This window comes from Plectropomus leopardus, chromosome 11 (assembly GCF_008729295.1).
Source record: "Plectropomus leopardus isolate mb chromosome 11, YSFRI_Pleo_2.0, whole genome shotgun sequence".
Classification (NCBI taxonomy): domain Eukaryota; kingdom Metazoa; phylum Chordata; class Actinopteri; order Perciformes; family Serranidae; genus Plectropomus; species Plectropomus leopardus.
Window position 1 is genome coordinate 5,044,839 of NC_056473.1, and position 24,587 is coordinate 5,069,425.

General features: G+C 37.9%; 1 protein-coding gene across 2 annotated transcripts; it reads right to left on the bottom strand.

Annotated features, from left to right (window-relative positions):
• Nucleotides 1-436: 436 nt before the first annotated feature.
• Nucleotides 437-24,137, bottom strand: stra6 (signaling receptor and transporter of retinol STRA6). 2 transcript variants are annotated; one of them, XM_042496384.1, is made up of 18 exons: nucleotides 24,080-24,137; nucleotides 19,762-20,162; nucleotides 18,397-18,463; nucleotides 16,441-16,523; nucleotides 14,681-14,814; nucleotides 13,272-13,438; nucleotides 11,251-11,376; nucleotides 9,934-10,004; nucleotides 8,223-8,302; nucleotides 8,071-8,132; nucleotides 7,497-7,659; nucleotides 7,280-7,355; nucleotides 6,751-6,884; nucleotides 5,730-5,847; nucleotides 4,449-4,550; nucleotides 4,196-4,359; nucleotides 3,191-3,328; nucleotides 437-1,325 (listed from the first exon to the last, which is right to left on the bottom strand). In XM_042496384.1, exons 2-18 carry the CDS (start codon nucleotides 19,830-19,832, stop codon nucleotides 1,093-1,095), a joined length of 1,989 nt encoding a protein of 662 aa, XP_042352318.1. In that variant the 5' UTR covers nucleotides 19,833-20,162; nucleotides 24,080-24,137; the 3' UTR covers nucleotides 437-1,092. The 2 variants fall into 2 exon arrangements, with proteins under 2 accessions (XP_042352318.1, XP_042352319.1); XM_042496385.1 differs by lacking the exon at nucleotides 24,080-24,137 and adding an exon at nucleotides 23,994-24,040.
• Between the last annotated feature and the right edge of the window lie 450 nt (nucleotides 24,138-24,587).

Here is a 24,587-nt window from a genome sequence, read left to right on the forward strand (position 1 = left end):
TAAAATGAAAATATGTAAATAGTCTTTAACATTTAATACCAACAGTTTACCTTTGAAATCGACAGAGATTTAACCCCAGTTTATTCATTTTTTTATGCGCTTTTTCTTTTCTGCTGATGCCGTTTTATTACGAAAGTTTGGTTTGACTTTTTTGACACACACACGGTTTGGGTGTTATTAAGAGTGTGTTTTTGCGGAAGGCAGAAGAAAAAAGTGGTACGCTTTAAAGCGGTGATCAACACAAAGCCTTTCTTTGTCTTCCACTTTCATTTTGGCCCCGCACACTTAATCTCGCTCAACACAACAGCACCACACCGTGCTTTTACATTAATCTACTCCCGAATTAAATATTCCAATAATATAAATAATTGTGAAAAAAAAGAGAACATTTTTGTTTCATTTTTATTTTCACAGTAATCAGAGGGAAAATTCGGGTGTTCATATTTTTACGTAAAAGTCGGCCTTTGAAATGTGAATGCCAGAAAAGACAATAATAAGAAAACGCTGGTAGCAGCAAGTGGTTTTGGACTTAATAGATCTACAAGTAAAACATTAAATATAAACAGTTAAATTTTTCTGATAGTTCCTATTCCACAGGTTATTATAATTACACAAAATAAATGTCCTTGTATTTGCAAACAGCTCAGAAAATTCATAAATAGTGAAATGCTCTACCCTCTTTCAAAGGATGCTTCAGAGGAATGCATGTGTTTAGTTTGGGCAACAATAAATTTGCATTATCTGCACTATGTGATATTGGAGAACAAATGGAATCAATCTACAGATTAAGCAAATGATCCCAAAATAAGCACATAAATACTTGAAACTGAGATATAAAGAGCATGTTCAGATGCAAGATTAGTGCCACACAAGCTTTCCCATCAGACTGGAGACTGTGGTCCTCACATAGAAACAACCAGGGGACCATGAAGAGCATAAAGTGGATGTGCAGTCTCCAGACAGGAAATGCTTGGTGAATACATGCGGCTCTGAGCTGTAAGTGCACTTATTTTTTGTAGGTGGGGACGAATAATACTGAATTTGCCCAAAACCAAAAGAGATGTTGCAGCCAATCCTTAATCAGGGTCATGTTCAGTTGCTGGCAGCAGCATCTGCCTCCTTTTCCTCCTTTTTGCTCCCCTCCTTGGCGCTGCGGTTGAGGCTTCCATTCAGAAAGCTCTCTGCGGTCTGACGCTGGAAGTGCTTCCTGGTGCCCACTAGGGAGGGGTTGTTGACCAGGGTGTAGAGGAGCTGCCAGTGCCTGCGGGCCTTCTTTGCGCTGGACACTTTGTGCTGTTTTTTCTCTTGATGGACCAGCTGGATCCCTGAGGACATTCAGACATCATGATAGCACCCTACGGTATGTCACACACAACTCCCATTGTCATAAGATTACAAAACAAATTCCTGTAAAAATATGGTCAAATTCTAACAATAATGTACAGTTTTTCTCAAAATCCAGTAAAAACTGCAAATCTTGGGGCTTTTTGGAGGCAAATTCTAACAATAATGTACAGTTATGACTTTGTAAAGTAATGCTAAGATTTTAGCACCTACATGACATTCAGCAGAAATCTACGTGGTAACCAACTGCTGCAAAAAAATGCCAAAATTCTAACAGTTATATATAGTTTTTCAAAAAAATACAATAAAACACAGTCAGTCTTGATGCTCTCTGGAGGCAATATAACTACTGTAAAAATATGACAAAGTTCTAACATTAATCTACAGCTATTTCAAAATACAGTAAAAAAAAACTAAATCTTTATGCTTTTTGGAGCCAATATTACACCGTAAACCTCCAATTCTACTGTAAAGCACAGCAATAAATTTAACGGTAATATGATGTTAAAGTAATTTATGGTATTGACATGGTAAAATAACGGTAGGATGCTGGAAACTACAGCTACTAGTAGTTTACTGTAATTTTACAGGAAAATTTGTCCAAGTGTAACCTTTTTTTTATCTTTACTGGAATGGGTTAAGACTTGAAGGCCACCCAGGACCAGTTACAGAAAGAGTAATAATAGAAAGCAATCATATTCTAATCCTGTAAGCATGGTGGGTACATACTAGGCCTGCCATTAACACACTGAAAGCTTAAGCCCCCTGGGCTACGTGAATATGAAAGAGGCAATTAGCATAGCTCATCTGTGTAATCAGCTACTCGAGAACTAATCTTTGCATTAAAATAGATTATTTCTGATAATGCATTGTTCTATAGATGTATACAAGCAACATCTCCACCACACATTTATAATTGGACTCAGTTGTGGCTAGAACAGAGCTGAATTCCACCACAGCTAATGAAGTGTGATGAATTCTCCTGCTAATTACTCACTATATGTCCTCTTGTCACCACATGTGTAGGCAACTATCAAGCAGCCTTAAAGCAGCTGTTTACAATTTTTGTAAATTACAGAAATTATACACTGGTTGAGAAATGTGTATATTGGCAATCTATAGGACTACGCTGACATAGGCTGCCACTCAGGCGAGTGCATGCACGCCATAAAGCACAGCTGATTAGTTTATGACAGATTTGATTGAGACCAGCAGCAGGACTGTAAATTATTCCACACCCAGACTCAATTTGCTCCTGACATATTAAATCTGAAAGGCTAGGCTTTCATTTCTTCTGCGCGTGCAAGACAGTGTTATGATCTGATTATGTGTTACGGTGACCTGCCCCTGAATGTTAAACCTCTCTGGAGAAATTAAGAGATGCCAAACTGACATAAATGTAGGCATGAAGCTACAGTTTATCTTTAAAGGATAAGGCTGTCCATATTCTATAGCTTTTCATTGTTATAGAGAGACAAAAGCTAACAATGAGTCAATCCTTCCAACATGTATTATTCAATGTAGCCAAAGCACAGACCACCATTGTTGTCTCTCTCTCCAACTCCATTAACAGGCACACTAATAGTACACTATTATTCCAGATATGGCAATATCGTGAATTTGATTCTGGTCAAATTGTAAACAGCATATGATCTTATAATGTTAAACTATTTAAATAAAATGCTAGCTCAAAATGTTTTATAACATCTTTAAAGCACAAGTCAGAAAATAATAGTAAAGGACTGTTGTATCTGCTTTTATGAATACACTGTGTGAGCTTAATCATCAGCATTTGGGAGATAAGAGGTGTTTTTGAAGAGTATGATGCAAGTTTTGTGCTACAGACCCTCTTCAGCATCCCGTGACCTCTGTGTGGCGTTGCTCTCCTGGCCCACGGACTGCAGCAGCATCCCGCAGAAGGCCTTCATCACAGGGTGCGACTGGCTCACCTCAATCTTCAGATAATGAGCATAGCAGCGGTAGGCTGCAGACAGACACAGGGAGGAGGGGGGGTCACTCTTACTGGGCCAAAGCAATAAACACATAAGACTGCACCCCATGTTGGCTTTGAGGCAATCACAAATAATGGACCATACAATCACACCTCTTTTTTTTTTTAACCACCTGCTTTTCCGGACAACAGATGTCTGAAATCTGTAGCCATTTCAGAGATCTCCGTGCAATTACAGTCCTTTGCACTGCACAGAATACAGATATCATTCTGGCTGCAGTGAGCTGCAAGCAGGGTAAAGTGGAGAGGATACGCATTTCTGGCCTCTAAGTGGGATCAGTAAAAGTGCATTTGCTCATAGGAAATTGCTTCTCTTTAAGCTGTCACAGTGAGGGTGAAAAAAAAACCCACAGTGGCATTTACAAAGGTAAAAGCACGATGTTAATACCAATGAATATGTTAACACAGTGTGTCTGAGACTAAGAAGAATAAAATGTAAAATAAAAATATAAAATGAATCTACATGTTCCTGTTTTTCTTCATATTACACTATATTTTCAGACTGACATTGAATTTGACCTGATGCTTTGGCCTGGTCAACTTAGCAGATGTTTTCAAAATGTCAATAAAACACAATTGCGAGATGACTGCATTTCCATTGAGTCATGATATGCAACTTCTCTTCTCGCGATAACATGGTGATGGATGTTTAAAACATTCGCAGGTTTATTTCAATAAGTAAAACTTTTTTGCCATGAATGGGAGTTGTTTCGAAACTGACACGTTTCCATTAGGGATAATTTACATTTGCAATGTCAATTTGCGAAAACTGAGGGTTAAAGAAAACCAGCCTATTTACATTATGGCTCCATCTAGTGCAGTGCAGAATATCTGTCTCACCTGGGTCAAATGCTTCCACGTTGCGGTTAAGAAGACTGATATCCATGCGTCCCATATGGACAATGTTGAACAGGGCTGTGATGATAATGCGCCACACTGCCAGCAGCACCCCGATCAGAACATTGACTGGGAACAGCAGGTATGTCAGCAGGAACAGATTACCCCTGTAAGATAGGAGAGGATGCATCAATGCAATTGTTTGACAGGAAAAACCATAAAAATAAGGAGATAATCAACAAATGTTGAGACTCACCTGTTGTCGAGGTCTCGGGTGCCTGCTGCTTTTTTGATGAAGCAAAACCTGCCGCTTATGTGTTGAATCAACACAGCCAAGAGAATCATCAGCCAGAAGGGCCTGAAGGGACAAAATCAACAATCAAATATCTCTTGCAGTGATACAAGAAAGACTATTTTGTAAATGACAGAACTATATAGAGTTCCCTAGGGATGATGCTTTTCTGTAGGCCAACTCAGACTCTAACTTTGCCCAGGTTCCCTCATCAAAAAGCCTATGGGATTTTCCCATTGGATTTTGGATCATTGCAGAAAATCAGTTCTAAGTCAAATAAAATTTTATGATACTTGCACGTGTTGTTCAGCAGGATAATCTTCATAAACTTTCAGGATTTTTGAAGCCTAAATGCAATCACCAGAAGTAAAAAGCTATTGCTAGACTAAAACGAACTACACTACAGTTGCGTCGCTACCGCTATGAGGCTGCAAAGCTGTATTCTGCGCAGTTCGGTGTGATGATGTTCTGTAGTCTTATTTATTCACTTGTTAGCAACTGTTTGCAAGTGGTGTATTTACTGACATTTTATGTCATAGAACAAAGTGTGAAAGTCTCTTCAGCTTGTGTTAACCACAAAACTTATCTAAGGCTTTTTTTATATTATATTTTTTCACTGGAAGAACAATGCAAGGTATATAAATCTCAGAGCACCCAAGCATTCTTCTATTTTTTCCCCCATGTTTTCTCCCCTTAACCTCCTGCCTCTCAAAGAGAGATTGTAACCGAAATAAAGGCAACAACATAAATCACACTGACTTTCATGACAACAATTATGGGTTGCAATAACAACAAAATTATCAATACCTTACACACATAAGATCAGAATATGAGGAATTAATATTTGGATGAAAATGACTAATAAAAATATAAATAAAGCAAACAAATGGGGGGTAATGGAAAATAATAAAACAAACAAAACAAAACAAAACTTAAAAAAAGCAACAAAAAAACCCCACACACACAAAAAAGGAGAACCGGCTTACATTTAACATTTAACTTTGAGGCAAGGGAACCAGAGTTAATAAAATGCTAAGTCATTTCCAGGTTTTAGGACGCATTACTGGGGTTTTTCTATATGATCTAGAGCCATTACTGAGGAAACTGCATGGACCATGTTATTGATGTTGACTGAAAAGCATTCCAAGTTTTCAGGAACTAAGAAAGCAGCCTCAATACTATATCAACCAACATACATTTTTAAAACAGAGAAGGTTAATGAGTGAGAGATGTGATGATGCTCACCACATGCTCCACAGGATCTGGAAGAGAATCAGATTCTGCCCGTGCAGCACAGGCATCATGATGAGGAAGACGGCGATCAGAAGGCAGAGGAAGAACACCATGGTCTGGATCAACATGGCTGCAGGGGAGAGATCAGAGCTTCAGGGCCATAATGCTTTACACCCGATCCAACAAATCTACACTGCACACACACTCGGCTTTCACATCATCACCTTAGAATGATGAGGTTCTATCTGCGTTTCTAAGCAGTTTTAAGATATTGAGCTTTAAAGTTTTGCATTCCTAATAGAAAAACTGACATGTACCCTTTTATTTTCTAAATGAAAAGTCCAAAAATGCATTTAACTTTAACTAAAAAAAACCCGCCTCACATAATGTTAATAAGTTGTCACAGAATAAGAATGTATGAATAACTCAAATTTTGACAAAAATGTCTGATGGAACCTTATTATGCTTAGGTGACGATATTATACGAGTTAGGCTTCCAAGAATCACATATAAAACCCTGACAAATCTTAATTCCAGCTGAGTTCATGTTGTTGCACATAAAAAAAACAACACAAACATAGAAGGGTTGCGATTACAGAGAGATATTTATCATGGGCAGACTAAGAGATAATGGGATCCTGGGCACAGATATGCAAAAGGAACCACCACCTCTTTACAGAGGAGCAAGAAAAACAGACTTTTACCCCTTTCCTGCCAAAACTAGGGGTTACAGGTTTTCCAAACAATTTTGAACCCGCTAAATATAGGCGATAGACTGTATTCCCACTGCCAGCACGCCATTGCACATATTGGTTATGGAGCAGAGTTATTTGACCCTGGCGTGAATGCCAACAGTATGCATTCTGGTTGCCCTGTATAATAACAATATGATACACAGAATTAAGCAAAGGTTTCTGAAGCAATAAATCAGAAAGGGAAAACAAAAGAGATCCAAAAAATAAACATATTAAAAAATACTGCTGAAAAAAAATCAGGGTATTATTTTCTTTCAGTATTGAACGTGTAACTGTACCAAAGCAGATGTGAGCTGCCGTGAAGCTGGTGTATCCCATCCAGCAGACCAGCGCTGGCCGTGAAGCCCTGATGCTTCTCTGGCAGTTATAAACATTATAGATATCTCCTCTGTACAGCCCCTTCAGGTTTGACCTGTAGATGCAAGAACACAATCAAGACAATGCAACATTGTGCGAAACGTAAACACAATTATCAATAAATGCACAAATTAGATGGTAAATAGAAGAGGTAATTTAGCAGACAGAATGTAATTCAATACTCGACACAGAAACCCATTTCTTTTAATACGACGTAATTTATGGTAATGGCGCAGTATTTCATTTCTTATCTTGATAGCCATTTTCAATTCTAGCGGCAGTTAACGTCTGTCTGGATGATTAGTACTCTATTATGTTTTAATAACTCCACTGTGAACCGCTGCAATATAATGAGGGCAACAGAATAAGAAGCACACTGAGGATCCTTGGAAATTTTGGGATTAGAAAATAAAAATAACAAAAAGCCAGCTGCTCTTTTCTCACACCTACCGATGCAGAACCATGGAGCGCATGAGCATGGCCAGGTTGACCAAACCGGAAAGAGTCATTGCTGATATATAGCACACTACAGGAAGAAGAGCACATGACATTCAAGTGTTATTCATTGACAATTGGCATGTGCAACAAGCAAAAAAGCAGGGCCGAATAAATACATATATTCTGCATTTCTCATATCATTAAACAGCTGCTTTCTCGTGTGACTTACCCTCTACACACCACATGTAGTGAACCACTATTCTGACCACCTCACTTTTGTCTGGAGACAGCATTATCTTGAAGCCGGCCAAAAGGTTAGCGACGTCTTCATCGACTCCTGAACGAGCAGTCTGGAGAGTTGGCACCACTGCTGAGATCAGGAGGAGACCCACCTAAAAAACAACATCAAAGCAGGACATTTCTTCATCACTGCAAAACTCTTACCATAGCATGGCGATATCATCGCTTTTATAGCTCTACTGCTGATAACAAACTTACTAACAGGTGAATCTGGAAAAGATGGACCTGTACTTGTATAGCACTTTTGTAGTCCTCTGACTACTCAAAGTGTTTTTACAATACATGTCACATTTGTTTATATGTTTATTTGTGAAACTGGATCCCCCTTATTTGCTTCCAGGGTAGCAACTGTTCTTTCTGGAGTCCAGACATAACTATCTATTTAAAGTTTTATGAAAAGTCAAGATAGAAATATTACATCCAGTATGTGATTATTACTTTGTATGTATTCTGCTGTGGAAGTTTTTTGTATTTTGTAGTTCAGTAGTAGATATGATACTTACCTGATACAGGGTAATAACTGACACCACAGCAGATATAGCCAACTTTGGTGGAAAGCGGAAAGCTGTTTAAGAAAAAAATGAGTTGTTTAATAAATTTGCAAACACCTAACACTTGAAGGCCTGAGCAGACATAACAAAGACAACATTTTTACCTTCCTCTGGTGTATAGATGTAAGACTTCACAGCGTCAATGATTCTTTGAGGGAGCTTTGGTGTCTCTGTGCTCGATGTGCTGAGGTGAAATGTAAACAGAGGCACAAATTTACACCAAATTTCGATGAAATAATGAGACTAGAAAACATTTGTATACGAATGACCCACTTTTGAAATCATTCTTGAGTCCATCAAATAAAAAAAAAAAGAAACTGTTTCTATTTAGGTAAAGTCAAACACTCGCAACAAATAAAAGAGAAAATGCATTATATCTTGCTGTTTACCAACAAACTTTGCATGACATGGTCAATTGCACCAACTTTATATGGAGATATTTACAATCCTTCGTTTAGCAGATATGATTTTAAAAAAGTTCTATTTTTTAATATTCTCTAAATAGTCTGCCTTCCACACTGTCATTTACATATCTTTTGTGAAAGAAATATTTTGCATGCTACTCAGATAAAAGTTAATCATTCACTTGGATATAAAGCGATAAATGATGAACTGCAAACAATGCACGAGATGAATTCTTTAATGATAACACTGTACTATTTTACATCCCTCATAATATTTTAAATGAAGGAAGTAGGCACATTTCCAGATGTTCTGTGTGACACAAATGTGTCTGGTTAAAAATAGTAAAACATCTATTTCAGCAAAACACATTAGGTAAATCCAGGTCTCTTATTTTTGGAAAAGACCTTTGTGTAATTCTGTTTAAACTCAGAATTACACAAAAAAATCAAACAAGGCTCAAGTTATTTGTCATTTGCGACATTTTGCATTGCTTATTAGCTGAAAAGACATCACAAGACAACCTGTGGCAATGCAGCAAATTGACCTATTGCTAAGCCCCGCCCTCAAATGCCATGAGCCAATCACATTTCGTGCAGCTACACAATGCACTTGGACTTCCTGCTCAAACACCTCCATAGAAAACCATCAGAAAATTTGACTTGTCCTGTGGTTTTATTTAAATTTTTGCAGTTTGACTTTAAAAAATGGTCAGACGGTGTGAAAGGGGTAAATGCAACACTGATATGAGGTATCCTGAGAGGTTACAGAATGGAGTGTATTTTATCCTGTTCCCTAAACCTCTCATAAACAAAGCAAAGAGTCTCCTCAGCTCAACGTAAAGAGGATACACAAACAAGGATATCTACATTTGTTCTAAGGTAAGGTAACCTTGCCACAAGTATATTTAATCTCATAGATTATGTCAGCAACATTGTGTATAACGTCACCTTAAAGCAAATTTTGCTAGGTAACGTTAGCTTAAGTTAGCTAATACCCGCTAACATTACGGCCAACTTCAGCTGCGTAATGTCAGCTCATTATGTCACCTGTTCAACTTAGTATTTTTGTTCTTTGTGAGTCAGACATCAATAATAACCGTAGCAAAAGGTTGTAGTTTAAGTTAACCCCAACTATAAAACATTAACTTAGCTGTAACATTACAAAGAAAGCAAAGGCTGGCTAATGCTAACAACACGGCATAGTGAAGAGCCTTTTGATAGCTTCTCTGTGAAATAAGGAGCTTCTCTCCCCATAAATGCTATATAGCATCTCTGGATATGTCTTTGACACAGACGGCCGGCAGTGTTAGATTAGGCAGCGCTCCGACTGTTTGTCTGAGTGAATTAAGGGGGGCGAGGGTCAGCTAAAGGCCAGTTGTGTGGGTTACTAATAAGAGGTTGCAATTTTCACCTGATTTTGGCAGTCTTCTTCTCCTTGAGCATTTTCTTCACATAGTCTTTATAGTAGCTGCTGCTGAGATCCTGGTAGAAAAACATCAATTATTTGAGAAACTAAATAATTCTAGTAAATAGTACAAAGGTTTAGACAGAGTCCCAAACGCTTCAGTTGAGACTTCATATTCATAAACTCCTTTGAAAGTTTGAGGTGTTAGGTTTAAATTTGAGCTAAATTTTGCAATAATTACAAAATTTCAGCAGTAGATAATGCCATTTCTGGCAAGAGACATTGCTATAACATTTTACGGCACTTTGAGCACCACAAGCAGTGCCATCTAGTTTATAGAATGCGGACATCTCTAGGGCCGATATTTCCATCTCACACCAAAAGATACTGGATTGGTACATAGGTAAGGTAAGAGGAAAAATATATATTTTTGATTTGGGGGTCAACGTTCCCTTTAAAACACACTACTGTATTTGTGCACAATCAGAAAAAATGAATAGAAAAGTCTAAAAAATTGTAAACACGTATATCCAAGTCCTTGCTCTTTTAATGTCAACTGCCTTGCTCTTTTGTGCTCCTTATTTTATTAACCTGACTCTCCTTTTTTTGTTGCCTTTTTGTCAAAATCAGTTTTATCCTTTGTCCAGTGTATAGCTATCTTAACAGTTTTTTTCTGTATTGCAGCATAATTTCCACCATTACTGCAAATCTACTCTCCTTTGTATTTGTTCTCCCTAACTTTCTTTTTTTTAATTTTCTTGTACTGAATAAGGTTTTTATAAAATCACTGTATCTGTGCAGATTTATGGTGTCAGGTGCGTTGCTGTGGGTTGTAAAAGAGGGTGTAGGAGAGGGAAGGGGGTGGTGTCAAACTCCAGGCAATCGCCTCACCCCAGCTTTGTCACACCCACACTGAGATTAGCATCAAATAAACACAGCATTGTGTGTCCTCCACGAAAAAAAAACAAGGCAACCTTTTCATAATCTGATCAAGAACACAACATAAACCAATTACGTCAAATCTACTTAAAATGATTAGACCGGCATGCTGCGTTGGACTTCACATTTTCCCTCAGCCTAGACTGTATGAGCACGTTAAGCTCCTTGATTAGTAGGCAGCTTAGAAAGGTTTCTCACGTGCACAGATTCAGCAGAAATGTGTGTCTAAGAGAGATTTGTTTTTCTTTTTTAATAGCTCAGGCTGAATGTAGACTATGAATCAACACAGACACTTATTATTCAGTTTGTTATGTAAGCTGGCCAAACAATCATAAGGGCTGCACAACCAAACTGAAGCAGACATGGCAAAGGGTCAAATCTTACCTCTGTGGCATTGTGCTTTTCAGTGCCCTTTAAGCCCTTGAATAGAAGAAGCGGGTACTGGAAACTGAGGAATGCCAAGCAAGCTATCTGGGGCAGGCTGGAGAAAAGGGAGTAGTATTTGTGTATCTGCAAAGGAAGAAAAGCAGACTTTAAATCACCTACCAACTTGTTTTGGGACTTTTGGAGCGACACATACATGTTAAAATGACTTTGTATTGACAGAAAAAGGGGACACAAATGGCTTTGTGTGATGTGGTGAGAGTCCACATATCGGCCAAATGGGATTCTCAACTAACACAAACATCTGACACCACCACTGACCAAATATTTATGATTTAGTACCAAAGAAAAGTGCCAACTGAAAGGCATCTGGAAGGCTGCTTTCAGATGCCTTTGACAAGTTTTTACACCCTGAGAAAATTGGTGGAATTTCTTTCAAAACATGGAAAAAGGGAACTTCCACAAATTGAAAGACATTAGTACATTAAGAAAATAATTTTAAAATAGCTAGGAGGAAATGTCGAGGGGAAAACAAAGAAAGAAGCTATTTGTAGCTAATTATCATAATTACACATTTCAAATTATTTTACAGAATTATTATACTTTTTAAGCACATCTTCTTCTTCTTTTATTTATTTATTTATTTAGTTTTGTTAAAATTTTCAGGGAATGTTCTTGTACTTTTTTTCTAATTTATCGCTAATTTTTTGGTCATTTCTTTTTTTGTTGCTCATTACCTTCTTCCAACGTTTTTGAAAGCAATCAAACCAATTTGCTCAGCTCTCTAAGGGTGAAGGTATACACCCAAATACTGGGATTTAATATGTGATTTAATATTTTTTTCCATGCTAAGAATTAAACACTCTAAATATAATATTTAGTAAAATTTATTCTGTTGTCTTTATGTGATTAGGCTTAGTCATGCAGATTAGCTCAGATGCTCCCAGAGGCGTTTGTTGTGTGCCAGCTCAGGGTGGGATAAAAAGACAATCACTTATTAAAAAAAGAAAAAGACAAACCATTCAACGCCAGGATGTCTCTCTTTTATTGACACACACTGAACTGATTAAGTGTGACAAAGCCTCTTGATTAAGACCAACAGACAGTGGAACTAATTTTTTTGAGTTGTAGACATTCAGGGCACAGAAAACACCCAATAATATGTGGCACGTGGACGTGGCACAAAATTTGGAGCCATTGAGTAAGGTTGAAAGCTCCAGCCATGTGTCCATGAATCCATCTGAGAAGCCTGATATTCATCTTTTCAAATCACCTCTCTAACACATAGTAACAGACTGGCTTTGTTTGGTAATTAACGGGTTTCCAGACCAGAACACATTTGCTTTGTCTTTGAAATAATCCTTAAAACTCAGACAGATGACACACTACAAAGAAAGTGAAGCTTAAGCCACTGACACTCTTCTGCTGTCTCTTAGCCTTTGAAACCTCAGCAAATTGTCATGATTTCTTTCAAAATCACGGGGAGAAGGCTCACGGGGAGAAGGCAATGAGAAACTTAACAAGAAATTATCCCAAAATTTTGAAAAAAAGTTAAAAGTTACAAGAAATGACAGAAAAAAATGCAAAAAAGGGGGTAAAAAGGAAGAAAATTTGCAATAAAAGAAAAGTAAAAAAAACAATAAAAAGAAAATGACTAAAAAAAAGCTAAAAAACAAAACAAAACCCATACATATACATATATTATGTAGTATAATTTTAAATATATAATGATAACAATAAATAGTTTTCTTGGCATTTTCCTTATTTTTTGTAATTTTCTAATGATTTTCTCTGTCTCTCTTTTCAAAAACTAATTTTCAGTTCTATGTCATTTTCTGTTCACGTTTTACCAATTTCTTGCTCATTTCCTTTAGTTCATGTTTCAAAAGAAATCAAACCAATCTGCTGAGGTTGTAAAGGTTTAAATGTTTGTAAAAAGCATCTGAATGCAGCACAAGAAAACTGATGTCAATCCAGGTTTTGGAGGGTTTAAAGCAGTTGTATATGGCGTCTTTGCTTACCAAAGGTGTTTTGGGACAGTCGATTTTCTGCCAGACCAGAACACCAAAGTGCGTCCACGACAAGAGGCTACCGAGTACATAGCCAACTTTGTTATGTAAAGTACCACATGCCAGGAGAGGGTAGTATAATGCGGGATAGTAGAAGACACCCAGAATCACCCAGTTCTCTGCAAATACAACAAAAGTGTGTGAAGACCTGCAGCATCAAAAATTTGTGATTTAGTGTAATTTCACACTATGATATATGTCACTGCCTTGCACTAAATTCACACATATCTTAAATTATCTCAATAAAATCGACTTCTGGGCTCCATATAACTTATTCAGTTTTATTGTATTTCATGTTACATGGTTTGTTTCCATTACAGATTTGCGCAAAAAAAAGGGATATTTTCAAAATGTCGATAAAACACAATTGGGAGATGGCTGAGTTTCCACTAAGTGATGTTATGCAACTTCTCCTCTCACAACATTTCAATATGCATGGAGATGGATATTCAAAGCATAAGCAGGTTTATTTCTGTTGCAGCCAATGCACTAGCTGTCAATTTTTCCAAACAAAGGCAACGTAGGCGTGTTATGTGGGAGATAACGGAAAGGCGAGCCCCCTATACCTCCCTCAATGTCTGCTTGCAGTGCATGCTGCATCCTGTGGGAGCCAGCAAGCACAAGCCATAGCATCACGTGACCTATAAAAGCCAAAAAAGTGTTTCCTTTGAAGTTTTGCAAAATATTGCTTTTTCAAAATGACGAAAATATCCCCTCATGCGGGCGTAAAAACATTCTTTCAAGTTTTTTCAAAACTGATGTGTTTCCATTAGACGGATTTTATATTTGCAGTTTCAGTTTGTGCAATTTTAAGGTTAATTGAAACCCGCCTAGAGTCTGTATTTTTGTTCCTATTTGTTCTTATGTTTTGTTTTTTATGTTGTATACATGTTTGTTTTGTTCACTTCATCACTAAATAAAAATGATTGTGATTTAGTGAAACATGTGACACAGCATTGAAACCAATTCTGCAATACTTCTACACCAAAACCATTTTTTCCTAAGCTGTGAGTGATTTACTTTGGTGAACCTTAAACTGTTTGGGGATTGTGTAAAGTAGCAGGGAACTGACTCCTTACAGTCAATTCTTATGTAATTTCATTTCAGAAAAAGAAAAGGCCTCTTGTAAAGCTTAGTCGAAAAGAACTGAGACAGACAGAAACAAGATAATCCAATTATGTAACACAGATATTTAACAAAAATAATATTTATGTCTGTCTTTTGGATGCTGTCTAATCTGCAAACAGAACCTTTCTTTCAGAAAAGAGAAGCAGTGACACATCTTAACTACTAATATAAATATTAAAAAGTGGCTCTGGAAGATTTGCAATCTGTGTAAAAAATGAAAATAACCTCCTCACGTTTATTCTCGACGTCTGTTGTGAAGGGGAGAGGGTTTGGCGACATGATCAGGCCCCACAGTTTGCACAAGAGCACTCCGAACACAGCCACTGCCAGGCCTTTGTGCTGCGTATGGTCCAGGAAGTTGACCGGACTGTGAAATCAAGCAGCAGGTATTTAGAGCTGTTACCAGCTTCACATTCGGATGAAACGGTCACTGAGCAGAAATGACACATTTTAAAAAAAGGTTTTAGCCAACAAACTACAAACTAAACTTGCGACTGACTTTCAGAAATTTTCAGTATTATTTCAGGCTGCCATTGGCGTCTATTCATGTCAGTATAATAAAATTGATGAGGCTTGAAACTTGCCTCAGACAGGAAAATCCATCACAGTTTTCACCTCAGTTAATCCAAGGAAGGTTCACTGAGCATGAAAGCACTCATCAGCGCCCACCTCCAAAAAACCACAATTACACATATTCACCCCAGAAGTTACCCTCTATGACCATGGTCTTATCTGCTGGCCACTGAGCAGCTCCACTGTAGCACATTTTTGAGGAGAAAAAAGAGAAGAAGAGAAGGTCTTTTTTCTTCTCTTTACAAGAGAAGAAAAAAGACCTGATGAAGAGCATGTAGCTCGAAACATCATCTCTTTGGTAATTCTATTAAATATTCATGGGAGCATAATCTAGTGTGACTTTGTTTTTATTTTTTGCTCTTATAAAATGAAAAATTAACCTGTTGACACAAACGTCTCTAGGTGTGTAAATCACAATTCGTGTCATGATACAATCTAATATCTAATCTTATATCTATTCTTTGGACAACAATAGGATGTTTGCTGATATCACGGAATTTGCCATGATATGATTTCAGTTTGATACATTTCAGGAGCCTGTGACCAATATTAAACAAAATCAGTAAATATCCTCATTGTATTTTTTTTTTTTTTTTTTTTTTTGGCTGCTTAACATTATCTGCCTGACGTTAGGCCACCAGAACAGTTCAGTCCCTTGGGACCTGAGCAAATTGGCTTGATGTCTTTCAAAAACTAAGAATTACCCAAAAATTAGCACAAAAATAAAAAGAAAAAAGAAAGTTAAGCAATTAACCTGAAAACTATTAAAAGAAAATTATGATAATTATAAAAAAATACTTTTTCCATAGCTTCTTTAAAAATAACAGTTCTTGTAAAGTTGCTCATTGGCTTTTTTCCCATACCTTCAAATGAAAGCAAACCAATATGGTCAGATTTCAAACATTAGAATACATGTGAATGTGTATGAACGCAGAAAAAGAAAAGTGAAAAGTTTTCAAAGGGTGAAATGTTGAGGAAGGAGATGTGCTTGAACAGAAATGGTGACACAGAGGTGCCATGGGAACTATTAAAATAATTCTCGATAATGACGATATGTATCAATGTTTTCACTTTGCATCAATAGTATTGGATTGATCACTTAATCGATATATTGATCCAGATTGATGTTTCTATATTGTTTATGCTTTGACAGTTAAACAAATAAACGCAATGGCTCCCTGCAATATTCATCTCTTATGTTGAATGTTCACTGTGATGGATTTTCAAGAGACTTGAAAATCCATCACTGTGAACATTCATAACATAAAGTGTTTGCATCTGGAGCATATACCATACTGATATTAATGGAAGCCAATAACTGCCAATAGGAAATCAATCTATAAGTCTGAAGTGACATAAACTATATGCAATTCAATGTTATTTAAGAAAAATGTGTTAAAATATGAAAATACAGTCTCACCTGAGTAAACCTGGGAGTCCTTTCTGTCTATCACCCACCTTCATGCGTCTGGCTAAGATTGCTAGGATCAGCATAACAACGAGCTATGAGAGAAAGAAACGTCAGTTAGTCTTATCAGCAGGGTGGCATGCTGCTGTGGGTCCCCCCAGGGTTCAGACCTCACCCTGCTTCAGACTAAAAATGAGTTGATGCCACAAAAGGCCAAACTGCAACGTCTCATTAGTGCTCTCCAAGGATGTGGCATGAATGAACTGTCATCAGTCAGGATCACTGACCAGTGAGAGTTCAGTGACCTTTCATGACCTCTGACACATTTAGGAAACACAAGAATGGGAAGAATTGGGTCAGTCTGGACCAATTACCTAGACCACCTTTAAAACAGACATCAGAAGGAGAGAAAGTGAACAGGCATGAACATCATTAGGAAAATATGGAATTGCTATTTGCAATAACTAGAAAAATGGTTATGGTAGTGAACATTATTGGATTTCATATTGGCAAGCTGAAGAATTACCAAAAACTGCCTATAAACTGCCTTTGATGGCCACTTGAGACTGGCTCCCTAGGTTAAAATGCCCAAATGAACAGCAGAAATAAACATGTTTGCAGCCTGATACAAAAACAGTTTTGATCTCTATAGTTTATTTTAATATTCATGGCAACTATATGGGAGTGAATTTTTATCTAACTTACAAGTTTACATTTTTATTAAGGCCCAAAGTTATGCATATTGAGAGGTGCTGCCACTTCCTGTGACAGGCTGTCTGCCAGGCATCACCGCAGTCTATGATTTAGAGCCACTCCCTCACTCTTCCACAGCACCAGACTCTCATCCAAATATCGTCACTTCTGGCTCCAATAAAACCAGATGGGGAGGGCCGAAATGCCAACTCGGAGTGGTCAAAAGTGGCTATGGGGCCCCACATAGACTTTTTCCCAAAGACTTACATTTGGAAAGAGATGTCTGTGAATCAGTGGATACATTTTTTTGAGCACCACAAATGACTCATCTCACTATGGGGATTTGATCCATTCAGTACGATTACATTTCAAAAGTCTAGAAGACCCGCACGATTACATTAATTCAATCCCCATCCAAACTTGCAGAGCACTAAACTGGAAGTTTGCCAGCTTGGCTGCCGTAAGTCACCGTAAGTCGCTACTGTGCTTCCTCTTTAGGTTCAACAATGCAGAAGATGTGGGTAATTTCTATAGAGCTATTCTGGCTTTTCGTAGGAATTAATGTCATAGGATGTGTGATGTATTATCATGTTCATGTATTATTGCCTTTTTACCCTGTAAAGAACTTTGGTCAACTTGGTTGTTTTTAAATGTGCTATATAAACAAAGTTGACTTGACTTGAACAGGGACCCGCCTCTGATGCTGTACACAGTCCTCTTTAACCTGACTGCACAAACGAATGGGTGATGCTGCATCCACTATTTTATACAGTCCATGCATGATAGTTGAGAGACAAGATTAAACTGATGACATAGGACTGAATCTGTAAATCTTCACTTAGTCATGACTGTACTTTCTTTTTTATTTGTATGACTTGATTAAATCACTTGGAAAGCAAATGTATAATATATTAGTTACATTAGGCAATCATTTTTGGGCAAGGATCTCCATCAGAGAGACATAATGATAAGTATATAATTATATTTAAGTAATGTGAAAAGTTGAGTGTGCCCCGGATTCACACCTGGATGTAAATAAAAACCCTTTCTTTTCTTCCAAATATCATTGTTCCTGTTCACAGCTTTTTGAAATATTCTGCTAATGTCCAAACAGTGATTACTGAAAACATTAGCAGCGCTAACTTTGACAGGCAAACCTTTCAGATCTGTATCACAGGAACACATCATAAAACAACAGCGAGGTGAGACCCAGTGAATGAATGACAGGGTGTCGTAATGTTGCATCACGTGATTCCAAAAGGAACGTGGACTTACCGATATGGCGGTGATGCATATGTGGTAGAGCCTGTCATCAGCAGTGGGGTCACATGGAGGGATTATTCTAAAAAAAGGAACAAAACATTCAAACATGAGCAAAACAATCACACTTCAGAGCAGAGGGATTTGAGTCAGCGAGCAGACCCACACCTCACTAAACCTCTCACACGTCACTGTCAGGACCATTTGTGGCTGGAAACTTTGCAGCTGAAAATCCTGCAGCGGAGATTTGCATTTAAACGGATTGGTATCAGCGTGACACAGGAAAACAACAAATGCCCTATGTTCACGTTCCCGTACACTGGAAGAGCAGGAATTTCTGGTCATGGGGTGGAAGTTAAAACTCTGATATTCAGAGGAGGCTGTTTCGGTGGGGAGAGTTATTTAGGAAAATACTGCACATGCCGTATGATCTGTGAGCACAGAGATTGCAGCTTGCTGAATGGATGTTTTGACATTTTTCACAACAGTCTCTTACCTGTCCAAACAATGTGTGAATTTGTGACTTGGCAGTCAGGGAGCAGACCGTTTGTAAATTTAAGGCAACGTCAAAATTTACATTTCTAGAAGCACAGCTGGTGGAGGAGGAGGTGCAGCCGGACATTTGAGTGTTAACAAATCAGCAAGCTGGAAAATAGTGAGCTATAATAGTGGCCACAACTTAACACAGCCTATTCATTTACACCACAGCCAGGTGGTTTATAAGCTCAACATGCTGGCTGGTGATAGATGACACTTGTTCCATTGTTTTTCTGTCATATTGTTCATCTGAGGTCATTATCAAATATAATATTTGTTCCAATAATCACTCACTTTATTAAAATGCAATTTAGGTGTAAGAAAACACTTCCAATAAATGGAAATATCATGTGTGCCCTGTTGCATTGTGGGATATCCCAGGAGCAAAGAATCATGCTATAAGACTTTGGATCTTATGTCCAATTTTGCATGGCACAATGTACCAAGTCTTTAATTTTTGATACTGAAAAAAATGTGCAGTAAAACATTTTAATTGTGACTTATTTTGGATTGAATGCACGTTTTTGTTGGTATTTTCTTGAATAAGTTAGACCGGCAAAACCTTCACACAGCCTGCATACTGATGCATGAAAATTGAGATGGCCTGTGCTGTAACATAACAACTGAACAGAGACAAGACCACACACTGACACCGGCACCACAGACGTTTGCCAACTTTTGTCACCTAATACCACAATGAGAGCTGCAAAGTTGATGAGACTTGTAAAAAGTTTGAAAAACTACATGATAATTAATTGGACAGTATGAATGTTTTTTTTTTGGCAGTGATTTTAGACAAACAATAAAAATATACTTGTCTGTCTTCAGAAAGAGTGTACTTACTCTGCTTCAATTTTGGTTGGCAAAGGATCCAGATCTGGGTACTCATAGTCCAGTAGAGCATCCTTATCCATTGTTCTGTCTCTTTGTTAAACAGGTCCAAAGTCTTACAAAGGAGGCTTTTAACCACAATCTCTGGCAACACACAGCTGCGATCCCCTTGACTCAAGAGATAAAAGTTTCTCCAAAGTCCCAAGTCGGACTCTGTTGCTGCTGCAGAGGCACAGTTTCTTCCCTGTGTGCTTGGTGAAGTCTCACTCTGTTCCTCTCCCTTGCAGGCTGTATTCAGGTGATCTCGTCCCACTGTGGAGCTGAGAGTAATGTCACAGGTCCTGGCTGCAGCGTGCTGCCTCCACCCAGCAAAAGGCCCTGTTTCAGCAGAGGGTTACCACCACACTGGGATCCTGGTGAGAGAGTGAGAGGGGGGCAGTGTGTGAAAGGAGGGAAAATGTAGAGATCTGGGCAGCCAATCTGAAAGGCCACCTGCAGCTTACTGGGATTATATCGACTTTTGGGGTTGTGTTATTGGACCTGAGGCCAGTGGTTGACGGGGTCAGATGTGCAGAGTTATAAAACTCCAGCTAGGACTGTGTGGGTAGCCGGGAGTGATGACGAGCCTTTCCTATCAGAGCCGATAGCCACGGTGATAACAGGGAAATTATCACGTTGATTCCCTCAGTCATGGATCAGGTACATTTGCGAAAAGGTTACCAAATGGAATCAAATAAAGCAGCATGGAAGAAATTGCCAGTCAGACTACACCTCAGCTCACTACATAACTCTACACCTTCAGCCTGATAAGGATCAAGGAAAAGTTCACTCAACCCAGTACTTTGTCTTCAGCAGATAAATTAAGATAGAGATGTCCAAGGGCATGCTCATGTGGGAACAGTTTTCTAAACCAGATACATGCATTTGCCACACCAGTATCAAGTTGTTAAAAAGAATTCTTGAAAAACGTGATTTATCGGAAATGTGATAACAGGTGATTTCCCAATAACAAAACACATCCTGTAAACAGCTGATAAAGATCACACACATAATGAGAGAACCTATCTTTCCAACATGATATGAGTACATGATAGGTGAATGAAGTGGATTTAACAATAGGTACAGTCACACTGCCCCGAGGAAAGGAAGCTTTTTTTTATTCCGACAGTGTCTTTTGTCAGCTAATGAGGCACGAATAATAAACATGGATAAATCTCCATTGTGTAGGCTTACAAAAGAGAGGAGACTTCAAAATATCAGCTTTAGAGAACATAATCAACTTATATTTCTTCTTTAAAAAAAAGAAAATCATCACAGCTGTCGCAATCAAAACAAAAAAGCACCAATAAAATAAAGATCATTGGTCTATGAAGGTAAAGAAGGCTGAATTTGATCAAATGCGGACCACACTTATGTCCCACTTCACTGCTATTAATAGTGGAATGAGTCATAGGGAAATATGCATATAGGCATGTCAAGTGGGTGTTTGGGAGTGTGGAATAGTGTTTTGTTTTTTTCTTTCTTTTCTCTTGTGTATGTGCCCTATCAGACACTTTTAATTTCAAAACTGAAGAAGTTTGTTTACAGCTCTTCATATGACAGAATGACCTGGGTCATCTCATCCCAACAGGGTGGATCTTGGCCTCAGTAGCTGCCCAACTTCTGAGTCATGACAAATCTCTGTTACATATTAAATCCTATCAGACTCTCACAGCACAGGTGGTTTCACAAACATTTGCAAGCATGTGAGTGCTACAAGACAGGTGGAGGTCAAAGGTCATGGCAAAGCCCTAGCTCAGGTTGTTTCTGCAACAAACTGAATAAAGTGGCAGCAAATGCACTTTAGTTCCCTTATTTCTTCATCCTTCTCCTCATATGCATCATCTTCCTACTCTTCTTTCTTGATTTGGTGCAGAATTTTGGAAAAATAAGGATCATCTGATTTTTCCTTCTTCCGCACACTGAGATCCTCCTTTTCATCCTCCTCATTAAACAGCTTCCCCTTCTATGCTTGCATGCATCACTATATACAAAAAAGTTTGCACGTCTTGTGCAATATTTCTGCAAAGATCTATTCCTGCATTCAGCTGCAGCCGGCTGAGACTAAATCAGTTTTGCAACACTGCCTCCATGTCAGCATAAACTCATTATGCCGGGATTACAGTCACAAAACTTTAAAAAGCAACACAACTTCCCTCCTAACACTCCTGAGAAAACACAGTTTCTCAAGCATAGTAAGCCACCAAACCAAAAGTGCTCCCCCCTCCCAAAAAGCAGCCCAGAAAATAAAGGGGTCACTGAACAAAGAATGCTTTGAACAGTTATAATTACATCACAGAGAGCCACAGTTTGATTGAGCCAGACAGTTCACTTGTATCAGGTTTAGGAAGTTGGCTCAAAAGCCCTTTGGTTGGAAATACATTAAGCATGAGAGCTTGTAAAAACTAACATAATTGAATTACTAATCCATTTTTAACAATCTAAACAGCAACATCATGGACGGTGGCAACTCAAGCATCAACACTACTAAAGCAAAAAGCTAAAAGCCGTCTTTTGCTAAAAGCAAAAGACGGCTAGTTAACAAATTACCTCCAGTGTTTAATCCTTATGGACTGTTTGGCACATTTTAATCACTTTTCATTCTTCATATTTTTAAAAATAAATTTGGCTGTTTTCATGCATAAGGCAGAAATGTTGGCAAGATTGGGTATTTTTGTTTTGTTTAAAATTCTGAAAATTAATGAATATTTCATATTTACAATTAGGCCTGATGTTGGTTAAAACATAAACTCAATGAAAGGTGAAAATCGTATTAATGTATAATACGTTTTATAGCCTGATTTTGAAAAGTGCATTTTGTGTGCAGAAAGTAAGTATTTAATGCAAAATTAAATGCGCAAAAATTAATAATGGTTAAAAATCAATGTTGCAGCAAATTATTGAAATATCCCAGGCTGTGATATTCAAAAACAACTCTACTAAGCATGTAGTCTGTTGAAAATAATTAGTGTTAGTGTTTTTTTTTCATCTAAAACATAGTGGTCTCATGATAAAAACCTGGCATTTTAAGGATGAAAATTCTGAAAATGAATGAATATTTGATATTTATGATTAGGACTGATGTAGGTTAACCCTTTAACAGCTGGGTTTACATCAGTTTTCTTGTGCTTAGACACTTTCACAAGCATCTAAACCTCTGAAACTGGGGAAAATTGTTTGTTTCTTTCAAAAATATGGCGACAAAACAGAATTAGCAACTTGGCAAAAAATGTCCCACAAAATGCTAAAAAATTACAAGATGACCAAAAAGTACCCTAAAAATATTATTAGATATCATCAAAAATAAATAAATGAATACATGAGGGGAAAATGTCCAGAAAGCTTATCTCTAATTCTTATAATTGAATATTAGATGATTTTTAACACTTTCTTCAGGTGATTTTCTTGTGTGTTCATTTGTTTTACCATTTTAAAAACTTATTTTCTTGTAACTTTTTACTTATATCTTATTTTCTTTATTTTTGTGACATTTCTTGTTCAGTTGCTTGTCACCTTCTCTCCATGATTTGAAAGAAATAAAGGCAATTTTCCTCAGATTGCAAAGGGTTAAAAAAATTAACTCAATAGCAATAGAAAATAATATTTATGTATTAATTATGAATGTCTTTTTTAAAGCCTGATTTTGATGGTGTGCGCAGAGCGATACTGGTGTGCAAACCCTAAGGGTTAAAAACAATGCAAAACATATTGAATGATTAGTACTGCTCCAAGTCATTTAGAGAAGTTGCTTTTCATAACTTTTCATTCTAACTTTAATATGATCACTCAGGGGCATGAAGGAATTTATCAGCTGGATAAAAGAATTAAACGACACTTTAATTTTGTTCAACAATATTATTAGAGCACCGAAGCAGACACGTTATTGGTGTCCTACTTCCCACAGCTGAGCATGCGTGTGCGTGTTTGCAGTGAAGAGCAGCTGCAGCAGCCGGCTCCTCTGGATTTAGTTTCACACAGACATCATGGACAAATTTCAAGACTTTGAAGTTGAACTTGATCCTCTGACAACAAAGAGACTTTCAGCCTGAAAGCCACGACAGGTAACTCGGTCACCTGTGCCTGTTTCGCGTGAGGCCCAATGTACCATCTGCCACTTACATGAGGAATTGAACGTGCACTTTATGCATGCATCAATAAGTAATATATGCATATTACTCGACCTGCACTTTTGAAGAGAAACATACCGACTGGCTGTTTTATTGTGAGAGCGTTTAATATCAGCTCCACGTGCTGATCACTTTTCTGCACTTTGAGATGCCAGGCTACTTACCGACTGCCCGCAGGTGTGTTACAGCGCCAGGTGGGCGTGGAAGGTGGATTAATGTCAAAGCAGGGCCGCTGGCACCAGCAGCTAATATTATCAAGAGCCAAAAACAGTATGCATGTTAAATAGGCTGCATATTTGTTGCATTACCTGCCCACATTAAACACTAATGCACTGCAGCCTCAGCCCACAGCTTAAAATCACTGGCTTACCTTGTGTTACTCTTGTGCTGTCTTGGTTTGAAGAACTTCAAATAACTAGTGTTGTCATCACTTTCCACCACACACCCACCTCAGAGAAGTTCATTAATTACATAAACAAAACAACAATCTCATAAGCAGCAGCAGCAGCTTTTCTATTGTCTGGTCACCTTTGATGCAGTGTGTGCTTGGGACTTTGACCGCTCTCTATCTTGTGGTGAGAACATCATAAACGTGCTGCTGCATGCAGAAAAAGTTGTTGTGAAACATATTGAGGTGACTAATGTGGTCAAGTTAAAGTCAAGGCTGAGAAC